The following is a 17,267-nucleotide window of genomic DNA, read 5'->3' as shown; positions in this document are numbered from 1 at the left end:
GTTAGAGAACGTACAATTTCTTCACTTGAAACTTTGACCACGTATTTGCAAATTACGATCATGATTGAAGATCATAGTTAATTATTTACTTCTTATATTTTTTTTTCTTTTTAAAATTTTTTATTCAGCAAAATACTTTAATAGAAGGAAGTGTTGATAGCTTCAACTGATTTATTTTTTATACATTCAAAATTGTAACAATGTAAGCTTCATTCAACATTGTATATATCTACCATTTGAGATATTAGCGAGAGGTGTATTTGTGTGTATATTCATGCGAACTAATGTTGTATCCTAATTTTGTCTTCTTAGGTTGTGAAACTATAACCACAATTATATAATTTGATTTATAACAAACCCATGTTTTGATTAACAATGCATCAAAAGTAAACACAAAAACTTTCTAAAAAGGCACATCAATATGCATACAAAATGTACCGAATAATGAATCGTATATAAAATGAAAACAAAATAACCACTCCATACAAAAATGTCTTTTCTATCACTTTTTTAAAAAATTCAAAACTATTTTTGTTATATAAGATTGAAAAACGTTGAATGAGAACTGTCTCAAACGAGAAGGAATGAGTTATAATAGTATGTAGTCAAGTTTAATCAGGTTGTCCTACACCACTAGCTACCTTTTGAATAGATTAAAATTATGGATTTTCAAGTCCTTAAAGATTGAAAAACACACGTAGATTTAAAATAAATACGTTTCAGGTAAGTCTACAAACATCCCATTCTTTTCTAGAATAACTTATTTTCAAATTAAACCCAACACACCATTTTCGTAATCAATTATGAATAATCCTTGGATACATAGTAGACATCAACTATAATTAGACAATTTGGTGGGACGGGATGCACAAAAATATACCCCGAGATGTACCAAATACTTTTCTATCAATTATATAGAAATAGATATACATATATGTATGAAAAGGGAAAAATTAGAAAGGAAGGCCTTTGTATATCTTTAACAGAAAAGAAGAGCAAATTGGTAACATAAAGACGAATCATAAATGTTCAAACAGAGTAACGAAGCTTAGCTTAGAATGCAAACTATAATAAAGATTTTCTAGTGATGGAAATTTATTATGGACCTTGGAAAAACTCAATGTTCACAAAAAATAAAGTACAACAAAGATGGAATCAATGCACTGCCAACTCATCACCAATAAAAAGTGTTTCGAGCTCTCTATGAGTTGTGGCTTTTGATGATAATATACATAAACGAATCTCATTTCAAAAATAACTTTATTATACAACCCAAAGCTTGTTGTGGATCCAATTATATAGCCATCAATTATCTTGTAGGAAGCACATCATACCATTGCTACAGTTAATAATACCAAAGTTTTCTACACCAAAATGTAGACAAGAACATTGTTGAAAGGGCACTTACACAAATCCCATGCCCTCAATGCTTCAATGGCAGACATAGATCATCTCGGGCATCATCTACGTAGTTGGCGGTTTCATTCGATCTTAGTCCAATTTCACATTAGAATAGAGGAGGGTGTCCCTCGTCAGAGGCATCCTTAGAAGGCAGCATGACTGCGGAAAAAGGACGAGAGGTCAACAAGAATAACTCAACTTCAAGAGTATTTACTATTAAAATTTGCACATTTATCAAATAACTCCAACTCTTATCTTTACACATCTATCGAGAAATTTCATTTTACACCTCTGCATCTGCATCTCAATTACAGACTTTCAAACTCCAATATATCTTCATTAACTCAACTCAACACCCAAAGACCCCCTAAAAGTTAAACCCAAAAAGGATTTGGTGTACACAACCAAAACGTTGAATGTAAAAGGCCAATGTTGCCCTTCTAAAAGAAAGAGCTTAATTTTGAAATGTAATTGTTCAGTTATGAATAAGACAAAACTGTTACCTAAAATCATTGCCTTAAAAATCTATTAAATTACTTCCTTAGAATGAGTCTAGAGGATTCCAAAAAATTGATTAGGATTACTCCAGAAGCACCAACAATTAACACGAGCTACTAGTTAGTTGAGAGTTTAACGACACTAATCATATTTCTAAGGCCACAAAAAATAACACTCACCGTAAAGAAAAAGCAGAGAATAACATATTTAAACTAGATGGAGCAAAATGGAGTAGAGATGCAAAATTTACCCCCATAAGAGTAGCAATCAAAAGAATGATTCCTGTGATCCAGGCAAGGGTTGTCCTAACCAATATCACTTCGTGAATAGTCGAGTTAACTTTGGCTTCTTCCACCAACCAACGTGGAGTCAACCGAGGGTTAAACATCACAGTTAATCCTTCTCCTGCCTTTGGTGACGAAGATCCAGAAAAGTAAACAACTCCAACAATTTGACCTGCAAATTAAATTACAGTTGTCTATGTAAAATCTAAGATCTTAAAACCTAAATACACATACTCATCAAGTCATCATTCGACAAGAATTACATCAAAGCCAATACGCAATATATCAGGTTACATAAAATTTTTCACTTCTTGTCAACAATAGGCAGCTGAAAGAGACTGGAGCTTAATTATGACTAATTGACACAACCCTCAAACCAAAGCAACCTGACCACTTACCATCATACGCTTTTTGGAGTAAGTGGAATATTTTGAACAGAGCAACAGTAAATAGTCTCGATCTATTATCAGCATCTCCTTCAGAATCACTTTCATCTTGAAACGCCTGCTAACCCGTTGGTGAATATTGATTAGAAAAAATGAAATTGCTCATTTTTTTAAAAGGGAACAAATAAAAAATGGAATTGGGTAAATCAAAACACATAACCACATTCGTTCTAGACATGTCATTATATTGCAAAAAAGGCTTTTTCAAGAAGGCCATGAAATCAAGGCTTCAGGCACCCATGTCCACACCACCCACTATGACCCATTAGTACTTAAGACTTATAGTTTTGCAACACTAGAAAAGATAACACTAACAACCGCATCAGTCTCAACCATTGCTGTCCAGTGTGGTGCAACTAAACAAGGTTGAACAAACATGCATGATAGGAACAGAAGTTGAATAACGTCATACGAATAAACAGCAGAATCAAGGAAAACAGCGTACCATGATGCCATTGAAAGAGCCAGTGATGAGCTCAGATGGACTTTGCACATTTTGTGACAAATCCTCATGAATGTGCACAGCCCTCTTAATATTGTGATAGAGAGACAAGAGACTGCCTATAAGTTCTCTGTCCCCTGTCTGCAAATCAGATAATGCACCAATGAACACGTTAACAGAGATGGTTATAGAATAAAAGCAGATAACAACTGAAACGGATCAAGTAAAACCTTAGACAGATGAAGATTGATCTTAACAGCATCAGCCACAGTAAACTCTCCATTTAAAGTTTTTGATGCATCAGCAACATATGATCCACCAATGAAAGACGCCTAGACAGAGATTAAAAAGAAATTAGAACTTGTCAATGATGAAATATGTAAAAATATAGGCATCTAATCATACAATAAAAATCTTGATTCACAACTTACAAACTCTCTAATATCTTCATCAGTAAAATCAGATAATGGTTCATTCAAAGGAACAACAGAAACTTCATCCTCGCCTGCGAATAACAAGCATTAGAAAGGCCAGAGGGCAGCTGAAAATATTTGGGGGGAAAAATCAAACCAATAATGATTTTAGAAGGAGCAAATACCAGGAAGTAGGATGTCAGCACTCTCAGGACCTACATGAACCTTGCTCATAAGAACATTGCTGGACATGCCTGTTCCCAGGCTTACAATTTCAGGGTCTGCAAGTATCAGAATTTAAAAGGTTAACGTCTTTTAAAAACATACAAACAACAATAAAATTTTCAATTTCATTTTCAAAATTACTGCACAGACCATATTCTCCTTTAATTTCAAGCATAAAAACTGAACGAGGCCTATCAAGCGGATTTGGCATCAAAATCCCATTCAGCTGCAAAAGTCATTAATAACATAATCAAAACCTTACAGCGGCAGACATAACTAAAGTTTAAAAAAACAAAAAACTTTTGCATAGCTAATCAAGTAATTAAGAACCTTAGATGACCCAGAAGCTGAAAGCGTTGAAGGCGGTGCAAAACCAAGCAAGACTGACACAGCAGCACCAACTTCTTGTAGTGACATTGAACTGACCTATGGAAGCCAAATATTCGATAACATGTAAAGATTAGCTAATAATTTATCCCACAAGAATAACAGAGCAAAGTTCTATCCTAAAAACTGTCACATTAATATTTCCCACTGAGAATATGATTAAGCAATGGCATATCCCATGGTAATACAACATGACACAAAATTTAAAATTGCTCATCCATGGCCGGATACGTTGAAACTAGAACGGTTCACAACGTTTCCAGACCATCAACGTCAAATAACCCTTAAAAGTCCTTTAAAATTTCAACACCACGAAATGTGACGCATAAGTTCTCTTAAATCCGTTCATAATTGCACATCAATTACAAACAGACCATGGCTGATTGCACCTTTAGAGAAATGAGCTCGTGAATTCCAAAATTAAATCATCCGTATAAAACGATGTGAAGCAAATACAATATTGACGATTAAGAAAGAACAGCTCAACTCAGTTCAATAAGTTGTTCCAGATTCAATTTCTTCAATCCGCTAGAATTCGAATGCACCAACACAGACATTGAAAAAATGGGAAAAAATTTAAAACAACTTAACAACCCAACTCATGACTCTATTAACTGGAAACCAACCAAACCGATCATGCCAGGGCAAAGAAAATACAGAAGAAATTTAAATTACCTCGAAGCCATCATCAGGCGAATGAGATCGAAGATATTGGTGCGAGGAGCTATCAACGAAAAGCACCGAGCCAGTATGATCGCACTGGATCAAACAAGAAAAATGAAAACACGTCAAATTGAAGAATTGTCAGATCCCAGTGGTGTTCCGAAGTATTAATCCGCGAAAAAACAAAAGGTTCAGTGGAATCAGAAAGAAACGAGGAATCAACGGATAGAACAAACCCTAGCGAGAGGGAGGATGATTAACAGAGTGAAGAAGAAGAGGGAATTGCAGAATTCCATCGTGGAGAGAATCTGTGAAGCCTGTGACCGTCGAAAAACGAGTGGGATCGGAAATCGCCGATATCTACACATGAACGACGTGGGTTGCGTCGGGCCGAATCGTGGGCTTTTGGATTCTTTTAGTGTGGTCCTCGAACCAACCATCGAATAATAACGCAGCCCAACTTCCATCAAAACCACTTCCGCTTAAAACGTTTCTTTTGCACGTTAGTTGCAAATTTAGCAACTAAATTCAAAATAATTAAAGTACATACCAATATTTGCAAACATACTAAAATTTATCAAATTTCATCATTGATAGATCATATTGTAAAAATTGGTCTATCACCAATAGATCATACAAGTCTATCAGCGATAGTTTTGCTATATTTGCAAAAAAAAATTAAATGTTGCTACATCCTTAATTATTATTCCTCAAATGGTCATTCATTACAATTATTTTTTTTTCTTTTTTCTTTTATAGATTACAAATTCTATATATGTTTGTGAATTGTGTTCGGGAGATTTTTTACATCAACATGATTCTTTAAAAAAAAGATGTATTCTAATATAGTTATGGGTGGGGGACTTCAATCCAAGATATTTCGTACGTTCGAAACATACAAGTTACAATTACTTGAGCTCATGTTGGCACTGAGTTGAAGTTTCAGTTGGTCAAATTCACAATTGATTAGATATTATAGATTTTTGGGTTTCCGAGTTATTTGAACATCTTTATTGTGAACTTCTTCAACTTTACTGTTTTTATTTATTTGTCTCTCTACTTTCAAAAGTATATAAAAATTGTTTTTCTACAATAAATTTGTGATTATTAAAAATGTTCGATTTACAAAATTTGTTTGATCTAATATCTATGGGGTCCATTACTTTTTTAAAAAATTTAAAAGTAGTTTCTTCTTCTTATTAAAATCAAATCAAAGTAAACATACATCAACATAACCAACTGAGATGTGACTGTATTAAGAATGGAAATGTTCGTGGATTAAATCCTTCTACCTATATTGTACTAATAACATTATTTAATTGAAACCTAAACGTTAGTGATAAATTATGGGTACAAATTAAAAAATATAATTTTCACACCTATGAAAATCTAATAAAAGTAACAAAATCGAGCTTAATAATTGACGTGGAGGAAAATGATGAAACTCCAAAAATACGTCTGATGTAACGATTCCACAATCGCAACATAATTTCATCCATCATTTATTATCTCATGAAAAGGGGAATTCTCTTTCGAATTTTGATCTTTCCAAGCTTCAACTTCAAGTATATTCCATTTTTCTTCCCTTCTTTTAATTCGTTCATTCCCACTTGTTAGTTAAAAACACAAATAAATAAATTTGGATTTAAAATAGCATTTTGATAGTTCTAATTTAAATTTTGTTCAACTTTAGTAAATCTTAAATTTAATCTCTCACTCGTCAACTATTATTAAAATTTGTTAGTTAATCACAAATTTTCATGCAAAAACACGTTTACATGAATATGTTTTAAAACTTTATAGTCAAAATGCTAATAAGAAATAAAAAACAATGAAAAATTAGCAATAATATACCAGTAATAGAGACTTAAATTTAAGATATGTTTAATTGATTGGGAATTAAAATCAGACATTTGAAAGTCGGCAGACTAAAATTAAACAAACTCTAATGTATAGGAATCAAAATTATGTTTTAACTATAAATTTTAAAATATAAAAGCTCTACGTAATTTTTTTTAATGTAAAATATTCAAGAAATATCAATTTACCAACACTACAATGTTGTATTGACTTAGGCTACAAACTAATAACTATGTCAATTTAAACACAAACTTTAAGAGTTGTATCAATTTAAACACTGAACATACATGATTGCATCAACTTAAACCCTCAATTATACACTATTTTGATACATTTAAAAGACGGAGGGTTTAAATTGATACACTTTGTGAAAAATTTTAGAGTTTAAATTGATGCAACCACCTACCGATAATTATATCCATTTAGGGTTTCATGCTTTATCACATACAAACAAGAGATCTTATCTAGAAATAAATGGTCAAAAGGCAATGATCATTTTTAAAACGTGGGTTAATACCTAATTATTTGGAAATTAATTTTCCAACCTTACGTTTTTGTTTAGGTTGATATTTTAGATTATGATTCTTTTTGGGGATTTATTTGTACCATATAAACAGTAAATGAGCATTGAATGACAATTATCATTTTGAAAATTCTATTCAAATGTCTGTAGTTAAAAGTGGATTCTTATTTTAGTATTAAATTTTGAAGAATTTATATAGTTTATAGACCAATAACCAATCATTCAAATTTTAAACTAACAATGAAAGGACTAGTTTTAACAAGTAAATTAATTTAATTAGAACATTATAATACAATAAAGAAGTGTAAGAAATTGCAAAATTTGTTCCCAAAAGGATATTAATTGCACCTTTCTATTGTTTAAATGGAGAAAAGAAAAACATAATTATATCGATGAATTAATAACATAGGATTAAGATAGGAAAGAAAAGATGATGTAATAACAATAATTAATAACAATGTTTTACAATTTACATGATATAATTAACTTATAAGCCACAATCATACTCTGCATGCATGAGAAAGACTCGGTCAAGATCGATTCGTCCAAAACGCACCGTATCAACCACCAACGGAAGGAGATCATAAAAGCCAATACTCCGATCACCATTTCTCCCAGCAAATTCCCGTCCACCTTTTCGTTTTTTTTTTTTTAAAAAAATAAATTTCAAACTACACAATTGAAAATCACCTCTCCTACATGAAAATTAACAACAATATAATAAAAGGGTATGATAGTTGGAACAGGTAGATAATAATTTTCACAAATTTAGATATGAAATAGAGACATGGTTAATTTTAACACATTGCATTTAGTGGTGACCACCGCCGAAACCGCCACCGCCACCAAAACCTCCACCTCCACCGTATCCTCCTCCAGCGCCTCCACCAATACCTCCTCCTCCTCCAGCTCCTCCTCCGCCTCCAAATCCGCCTCCACCACCCGCACCACCTCCACCACCAAACCCTCCCCCAGCTCCTCCTCCGTACCCGCCGCCAACTCCTCCACCAAGACCGCCTCCACTACCACCTCCAAGTCCTCCGCCACCACCAAAACCACCTCCACCTCCACCTCCAAGTCCGCCACCACCTCCGAGTCCTCCTCCACCACCTAGACCACCTCCACCACCGAGTCCCCCACCACCTCCAAGTCCTCCACCTCCACCGAGACCGCCACCTCCTCCGAGTCCTCCACCGCCGCCAAGACCTCCACGTTTAAAACCTCTCTTGTAAATACCATGCCCTAACCCTCCTCCACCACCCAAACCACCACCTCCGCCGAGCCCTCCACCGCCACCCAATCCTCCACGTTTATAACCCCTTTTATAAATGCCATGCCCTAAGCCCCCACCACCACCTAAACCGCCACCGCCACCAAGCCCTCCACCGCCACCCAAACCACCACCACCACCCAATCCACCACCTCCGCCTAGACCACCGCCACCACCAGCTCCCCCACCAAAACCACCACCACCACCCAATCCACCACCTCCGCCTAGACCACCGCCACCACCAGCTCCACCACCAAAACCTCCACCAGCTCCACCACCAAAACCTCCACCCCCACCAATGCCACCACCGAGACCCCCTCCACGAAACCTCTTACGACCCTTATAAAAACCAAGTGGACGATGAAACAAACCCTTGTTGTCTTCTACATTGTTGTCAGCTGCGACCAACGCAATCAACACACAGAAACAAAACACCACAGCACGTAGAGAAAAACGCGCCATTGGCAAGCTCAGCTCTGAGAACACACAGAGTTGGGAATGTGATTTATATAGCAAAATAATAATTAATAATAACAGATACTGTGACATGAAATAAAGATAAAAAATAAATTAAATTAAAAATTGAAAATATTCAATGCAAAGCTTGAATTGAATTAAGGAAGGTCCACAATGTGAGTGGATCGTCATCCAAAGCTTTTGGGGAGAGTTAATGAAAGCGGAAAGCCCCATCTACCCTCTCTCAATGCCCATTTATTCGTCCAACTGTCCTCTGCCCAATCCATCTAAAACAATAACGAAGCATTGACCAATTAAAACACCACTTATCTTTTTTCTTTTCTTTTTCTTTTACCCTTTTTTTTTCTTATTACCTCAATTCGCTTTTTTATATATATTTAAAATTGAACTATGCCCACTGATTGTGATTTTCATAATGAAATATAAAAGAAGAGATAAAAAAAATGCATTTATGGTTCTAAATTTCAGATATACTTTTCATTGGTTTCATTATTGGTTTTAAATTTCTTGATAATTATTTTCTTCTTGAAAACTTAATGATCTATTTCTTACAACAATTTTCGTTTTTTTCAGTAAAATTGTTGATTTTTTTAGTTAAAATCCAAAAGCAAAAATAAGTTTATAAAAACTATTTTTTAGTTTCAAATTTTGACTTGAATTATTAATTAAACCGTTGATAAAAAGTTAATAGCAAATTAATAAATTTGGAGGGTGACAGTTGTGTTTATAAATTTAATCTTTTCAAAAAAAATTAAATGATTACAAAATGGTAGTCTTTAATTTTGAGTTTAGTTTTATTTTTAGTTCAGAGTTCTAAAAATTTGTAACATTATCGTTAGAATTTGAGGATTGTTTCAATTTGAAGATTTTAAATAATTAAGTAGAGATTTTGACTTTATAAAATCTAAAAAAACATAATTTGTACTTGAAATTGATGAAAGTGTGTTAATGTGAGCTTACATCATCGATATTTAGCACGACATACCATTTTTATAGACATTTTTTTCTTGTTAATTAACCTCCAACAAAAGAAAAGGGATTTGGCCATCTTATAACATAAATGGAGTACACATTATAGTCCCATTTACTTGAGCTACTCACAGTTTCAATACAAACATATATTATTTAAAGATTTAAACAATATCCAAGAAACCTATTAGAGAGCGAACAACAAACGTGTTTAAGATAATTACAAGTGACGACTTCTTCTACAATACACAACATCACAATAATGCATTGCACACAATAGTATTTGATTTTGATCTCAGAAAGGTTATTAAAGAAAGAAAGGTCTAACCTATTAATCAAGTGGTACTTCCTAACTAGGAAAGGTCTAATTTTTCTTATATTCATTTTAATTGAATAGTTCATAATTAATTATTATGTAATACGAATATACATATATGTATGGACTGTTTTATCAATATTTATGATACAACAAAAAAAATGTACCTCAAAATTAAATAAAGTGTACCAAACAAAATTAAAGTTGCTGTAATATATTGGTGTACGAGTACAACCATGATTATGAACCTTTTTCTTCAAGACATAACAATTTAATTTCACTACAAAACATGCCAAAAGAAAGTATACATTTTGCCCTAAGAAGATAATTTGGGAACAACCCTACTGGTAAGTTTTTTAATTCTCTTTGATTTCAAATTATAATTGGTTTTTATGTAATTTGCATATTCTCTTATAAATGAATAAATAAATAGTTGAGTATGAACTTAAGAACTCGTTTAATTAGATTAATGAAAATAATGTATTTAAGGAAAACGTTTTATTTATTTTTTTTCTATAAAGCATGGTTTGAAATAAACTTTCAAAATGTTTTAACAATTAATTTAATTTATTACTATAAGCTTCTATTTTTTTCTATACAAAACATTAAATCTCTAATAATACCCTTATTGAATTGCAAAGTTTTTAATGAAACTTTACACTATTGAACTATTAATTATAACTTATGTTGAATTGAAAAAAAAAAATCATTTTCGAAAAATAAATTATTGAAGTCTACTATGGGATGATAAAATTAAACTAATATAAATAGAGACTTTAAAAGTTAATTAAAATGGTAAAGCACACATTAGAAATTTTGTATTAATCAAATTTAAAATATGTGAAATAGTTAAGTATAATGTTGTTTTTTTACTATTGGTAGGTTGAGATATTTAATTTATAGTTATTTGTAAACAAAATTTTATTGAAAAAGGAAATGCAACTTTTTTTCTTTTTTAGAACAATGTGACCTACACTACTTTATCATTAAAACATTAGGCCATAGAAAGGAAGCAATTGGGGTTATGTTGTTTCCCAATGTGCTTTTATACACCCATCATCAATTAGGGTTTTGACTTTTGGGTACCTTGGAAACAATTTGCAATAATTATTTCTTCTTATTCTTTCAAACAAACGTCTTATGAGAGTTTCTCAAGTGATCACTCAAATTAATTATGATACCCTCGTTTAAGTATATTTAAAGATAGAGTTTTAATGAAATCGGATGCAACAATGGTACTAATTTATTTGATGTACATCTTTTTGTCGAGAGTTGTTTAAGGCAAAACCCAAAGTCCATGAGTGTGCCACAAGTCCATAGTACTGTACTAGGAGGAGACATAGGTGGTGGGTGACATGGATAGATTTGTTAAGGGGTCATAGAGGCTCACATTTTTCGGCTTTTGTACTTTAATATTAATTTTGCAGTGTTAAATTATAGTATATGTTAAATAATGCTTTGTTGCTATTAAATTTTGCCTCTGATATAGTCGATGTGTTCCCGTAAAATCACGAGATCCTGAATTTGATATAAAAATGATGGATCCGTCACTCATAGGTGACCCAAATATTTTAGATTATTTTTAACCTCTAATTTAAATTGTATGATAATTGAGTTATGTTTGTGGTTCTTTTAATTTTTATTTATTTCTCACATAACTAAAATGTTAGGGGAAAAGTGGCCTTTTTTTTTTTTCTTTTTGCTTGGGTAGCTAGGGTTTTGAATTGGGCAAAAGTGGTTATAGAAAAAGCTGCAAGGGGTTGAAGTTGGAAAAAGAAAAAAGCACTTCGAATGGCTAGCAAGGGTCGTAATGTGATGTCATTTAATTGAGAGGCTGTTGGGTTATGCTATTAATGGCGCAACTAAAACAATTTCTTCCCACCAATCATACAACACTGCGTTAAAACTACTACACAACTCCTACTTTCCTCTTACACTCCCACGCTTCTTCTTAATTCCCTTCTTCTCTCTTCCACGTATTTATATATACACTCATTTGCACAATTATTAAAGCTTAAATTGTAACGGAGAGATTATAGTCCATAATTATTATACTTGATTAATAATACAAGATGATTTAAACAAACCCTCTTTGAAGTATTACTTTTAAAATCTTAGAATTTATATTAGATGATAAAAAAATTTAAAAAAAAATATTTCATAACACATCAATTTTACATATTACAATTTTGGCAAATATGATAGTAATTTACTTTTAAATTTGCAATTTTGATAATGTAACCGATATTGACTCTATTATCATTAAAAAATTTTACTAATTTTGCAAACTCTCCTTGTTTTTAAATTTTGTAAAGTGTGGTCGGGTAAATGTAAGAGAATGGCAAAATTGCCATTAGAAAAGAACTTGTTCGTTCGTTACCTACTTTAGAGGTTGTTTATGCAATTATTAAATTAAGCTTAAATAATGTTGAGACATGGGTTATTATTGTGGGTAATTACAACACTTTTACAAAAATTTTAGAAAAAACTCTTTGAAATATGCAATTTTGAATCATGTTTTTACACATCAGACAATTAATGTCAATAAATACTAATGTTCCGTTTGGAACCTTAGGATTTTGAGAAAGTTCACTTCATAATGAATTTAAAATGAATTATGTTGTTCGTTATTACATGAAAGTGATTCTAGAGTAAATCATATAATCAACTTCGTCGTTTTCTTATTTTCAATTAAATAAAAGTCTACATCGGTAAGTTCTTAACTTTTCTTTTCTTTTAAGTTGCCATCCAAACATGAAATTCTAAATATATCAATTTCAAAAAAAAAATTCGTTACAAACAAAATAAAAAAGTTTAAAATTATTTATCGAAATTTAAATTATAAAATTTAAAATCATTTTTTCCACCTAACGAAAGATAAATTGTTTTGTAAAATAATATAACTAACAATAATAAATTAGCGGCAGATATTAGTTTCAATATTAAAGTTATTTCAACTATCATTAAATTGTAAAGTTAGTTCCAACCTTATAATTAGTGTCTAGACATATCTAAATTAAATGAATAAATAAATATATAACATGTATATGAATTCACATTTTACTATTTAGACTCGCTATTTTTTAAAAAATTATTAAAATTAAAAAATTTGACGTAAAAATTTGAGATTATTTAGAAAATTGTCAAAAATAAAAAATTTGATGATCACTGATATACTTTTATTAATGTCATTGATAAACAGTGATGAAAGTTTATCAGAAACTATCATTTATAGATTATAAAATTTTGCAATAACTTGTAAATATTTTAATTTATTTTACTATTTTTGAAAATGCTATTTTTTATTTTATATTTTTTACATTAGGCCTATTAACATTTATTTCATCTTCACCTCCTCGTTATAAATAATTGTGAAAAATGTAATAAATTGACAAAAATAAAATATTTGGAAATATATTTACATTTCATCGAAAAAATGTAATTAATTTTATCTTTTAGTGATTATGTTGTAACTTTGAGTGGTTTGTCAAACTTTTCTAATTTTGAAACAAAAAAAACCCTTATAATTATAGTTTTTTAAATTTATTTTTGTTTTTAAAATTTGTTCGTCTCTCTCCTACTAAAAATGTAAAAATTTGGGATAAATAAACTTAGTGTTTAAAAACAAAAAGATAATAAAAACAATATTTAATTCAAAAAACTCTATCTCTTTGGATCATCTGATTTAACTTAAGTCGTTAATTGGCGTATAAACTTAAGTCAGTAGACAAAACTAAATTTAACCATCTTGATAACATTTTAAATTGGCAAATTTGTGTGTTAAAAAAATTGATTCAATGCAAATTTTTTAGGTTAGTCAATAAATAGTGAAGAGTGAAAAAAAAAGAAGAAGCTTTCCTTATGTTGGCCTAAAGGCAAATATAACGAATAAGTAGTTAATATGAGATGGCTAAACGGGTTTACACCCACTTAAAATTGTGTTAATTTTATAGTTTTTTTTTTTTTTTGTGATTTTTGAAAATTATATTTGATTTCTCACAAATACTATAATCTCCACTTTCATACACAATTTACCTATTTAAATTTAAAAAATAGAAACAAGTTTTTTTAATTTTAAAACTGAGGCAACATCTCTAAAAGGTGTGTAAGAAAAATCATGAAAGTATTATGATTCCATTCATAAAATTTAAAAACAAAATATTTAAAACTATGTATTGACCTAATTTAATTAACTTTGTACACGTGTAACTCACATGATTTTTTTCGTAGTTGGTTTACAAAAAAATTACTACTTTGAATGTTATTGCAATTGTATTGATCTTTACTTACCATTGTTGTTTTGGTAAGGTATTGAGTTGCAATATAGAGAATGAGATTCCACGTTTTGTGAAGTCAAGGTAATGCAAACAAAACAAGACCTACGATATATATAATACAAAAGCCTACTTGAATTTTCTCAATAAATGCCTTGATAAGTCACTTAGAACACAAACAAAAATCTCAAGCTCACAACTTGATTGATCGACGATATGATAGAAGAACGTAAGATGATTTCTTGAACATGATCCCGACTATATGTATATATACTCTCTCCAAATATTAAGAATGACATATATAAAACAAACTCTCTAAACATAACATCATAATCGCCTATATATTTGTACTAAAACGACAATTATAATCAAGTTTTGTATCTTAGTAAAATACGTAGTAGAATCGTCCTTCATAGTTCCCACAAATAATATGATTAAAAAAGTAAATGAAAAACGAACATTCTTGAGCTTGAGTATGATCATTAAATTGTTGAATTATCACTACACTCGTAATTTAACCTATAAATTAAAAATACTTACGTATATATTTGTATACCTTGATACTAGTTGAAATTAATTTTAATCTAATAAAAGAAGAGGAGATTAGGTTAATCATAGTTGAGTGTTGGCTTGAAGAGAGAAATAAAGAGTTTATCAAAATATTTTGGCTTCACTAAATGTAAGCACCACCGTTTTTTTATATAATGCAATTAAAAAACGTGTAATTTGCTATATGGTATATTGATTGAGATAGTTGCAAATTTAGCAATTAGATTCAAAACAATTAAACATATAGCAATATAGCAAAACTTGTCAAATTTTATCAATAATAAAAATCTAGCTATCATCGATAGACTATGTTGCAAATATTAATCTATCATTGATAAATCATATGAGTTTATCACTGATCCAAGTCTATTCACGATAATTTTACTATATTTGTAATTTTTTAAAGTTTTACTATATCCTTAATTATTATTTATAAAATGGCTATCAATTATCGTTAGCTTTTGAAAATAAAAATTATTTTTTCGAAAAGAAGTGGATATTGAAAAACCCAAAAATTATAATGTAACAACTTTCAAAATAAAGATACAGAAACTATATTTTAATAACAAAAAGTATTTTTTTGATAACAAAAAGGTTAATATATATGATATTTGCTTATATTATTATAAACGTAAGGAAGTGTTCGGCACGTGGCATTAATATCGAAGATCGTATTGATCATTCCCCTGTTTTAGCCGAATATCCAACGGTCTCAAATCAGCGACGTAATTTGCTCTGGCTCCCAAACCGAACTCCTAACCTCATGGTTATCGCCACATAGATCATTTGACGTCGGCAAGTTTCGTATCCTCCCTGTCCTTTTGCGTAATCACCCATTTTCAAAATTAAATGATGGTCCCAAAAATAGCAATTTTTTTTATGATAATATATTAGTTACATTTTTTTAAATTGGAAGAACAACATATTTAAAAGTAAATTATTATAAATATTTGAAATATGCAAAAAAAAAAAAATTATAAACGGTTTTTTTTTTTAATTTTTTATCCTCCAATGTAATTTCTCTAAATTAAATTATTAAGTGAGTTTTTCGTTTTATTATAATATGTTACGATAATTTTTGCCTGAATGACTCTTAAAGGGTAATTTCCAAGTAATTTGTAAGGTAATTGTGAATTATCTAATAACGTTTCTCCTAACGTTCTTTTTCTTTACACATCAGTAAAATAATGTGAGACAAAATATGGTGAGATAATCTCAAAATTATTATTATCTTCTAAATTAAATTGGTTAAATTATAAAAATAATATATCTAAAAATATGTAGTGATAGATCACGTACACGACCAACCTTAACAATCATATTGTAATCAACATACAGTTTAATTGTCAAATAAAAAAAATATTTGACTAATAACACATCGTGAAGATTTTTCTTTTACTAATTATTGTTTTGGTGTTTCAAAGATAAAATTTTATTTTAGAGTTTTTTTTTAATGAGATTTTGTTAAATTTTATATTCTAACTAAGGTTTAAAATATTGATGTTAATGTATAGATTGAAACCTTAGTTTTATCCAATTTTAGAAATTGATAGATGTTTTTGGAAAATTTATAAAATAAATATTAAAAAATAAATTTAAGTTAGTGAATAAATAAGAACATGTCAATTATTTATACAAATGTTATTTTGATGTTTGATTTTTATTTCAGGTAATTTGTAGACTTTTATAGGATGCAGTGAAAATATCGATTCACCCCTTCTATCGATATCAAACCTGTGAAAATGTAAAAATATCGATGTATTGATGTGAAGTTAAACTATATTTTTTATTTTAGGATGCTGAGAAATTTGGTGTAAAAATTAGATTAAGGAAAACAATTTGTAGTCTTTTTTAGTTCAAAGGTATTTATTAATTTTTTCACATAAATAATTTTTAAACAAAACTTTTAATGCTTCAATCTAAAACTAACAATAATGTCGTTTTTTTAAATCATTTTCAAAAGTTTAAGGGCATTTATAAAACTCTTAAAAGTTTATGGGTATTTTTTTACACAAATTACGCGTTGAAGGACAATTTTATAATTTAGTCGATTAATTATATTCGAAAGTAAAATATACACAAACAAATTGTACCTACCTATTAAACTCACAAGCTGGTAAAGCTACGAGAACATAAATCTATCTGACTCAAAGACACGAATCTTGTAAACTTATAGAATATCACAAGTCTTGTGAACTCGAAAACTATAGAAAACTTCCTAGAAACACGAATTTGCTAGGAGGTTAAATTACCACTAAATTAAAACCAAT

The 17,267-nt window shown here is 30.3% G+C and overlaps 2 protein-coding genes across 2 annotated transcripts; both read right to left on the bottom strand.

Moving 5' to 3' along the window:
* Positions 1-1,066: 1,066 nt before the first annotated feature.
* On the bottom strand, positions 1,067-5,157 carry LOC101215254. Its single transcript, XM_004133954.3, has 11 exons — positions 4,996-5,157; positions 4,772-4,855; positions 4,040-4,135; positions 3,860-3,935; positions 3,670-3,765; positions 3,503-3,576; positions 3,302-3,403; positions 3,075-3,212; positions 2,582-2,687; positions 2,150-2,355; positions 1,067-1,560 (listed from the first exon to the last, which is right to left on the bottom strand). The coding sequence occupies exons 1-11, from the start codon at positions 5,125-5,127 to the stop codon at positions 1,492-1,494; spliced, it is 1,179 nt and encodes a 392-aa protein (XP_004134002.1). The 5' UTR covers positions 5,128-5,157; the 3' UTR covers positions 1,067-1,491.
* Positions 5,158-7,552: 2,395 nt separating this feature from the next.
* Positions 7,553-9,043, bottom strand: LOC105435082 (glycine-rich cell wall structural protein 1). Its single transcript, XM_011654449.2, has one exon. The coding sequence runs from the start codon at positions 8,959-8,961 to the stop codon at positions 7,954-7,956; it is 1,008 nt and encodes a 335-aa protein (XP_011652751.2). The 5' UTR covers positions 8,962-9,043; the 3' UTR covers positions 7,553-7,953.
* Positions 9,044-17,267: the final 8,224 nt, after the last annotated feature.

This window comes from Cucumis sativus, chromosome 3 (genome assembly GCF_000004075.3).
Source record: "Cucumis sativus cultivar 9930 chromosome 3, Cucumber_9930_V3, whole genome shotgun sequence".
Lineage (NCBI taxonomy): Eukaryota > Viridiplantae > Streptophyta > Magnoliopsida > Cucurbitales > Cucurbitaceae > Cucumis > Cucumis sativus.
The sequence above is the reverse complement of the archived record's forward strand: the minus strand, read 5'-3'. Positions and strand labels throughout refer to the sequence as shown.

Coding starts and splice junctions, on each gene's coding strand:
- LOC101215254 (XM_004133954.3), bottom strand. CDS start 5,127: ATGTGTAGATATCGGCGATTTCCGATCCCACTCGTTTTTCGACGGTCA. Junction 3,766..3,859: donor TGAAATTAAAGGAGAATATG/GTCTGTGCAGTA, acceptor TGATACTTGCAG/ACCCTGAAATTGTAAGCCTG. Junction 3,213..3,301: donor TCAATCTTCATCTGTCTAAG/GTTTTACTTGAT, acceptor TCTGATTTGCAG/ACAGGGGACAGAGAACTTAT.
- LOC105435082 (XM_011654449.2), bottom strand. CDS start 8,961: ATGTCACAGTATCTGTTATTATTAATTATTATTTTGCTATATAAATCA.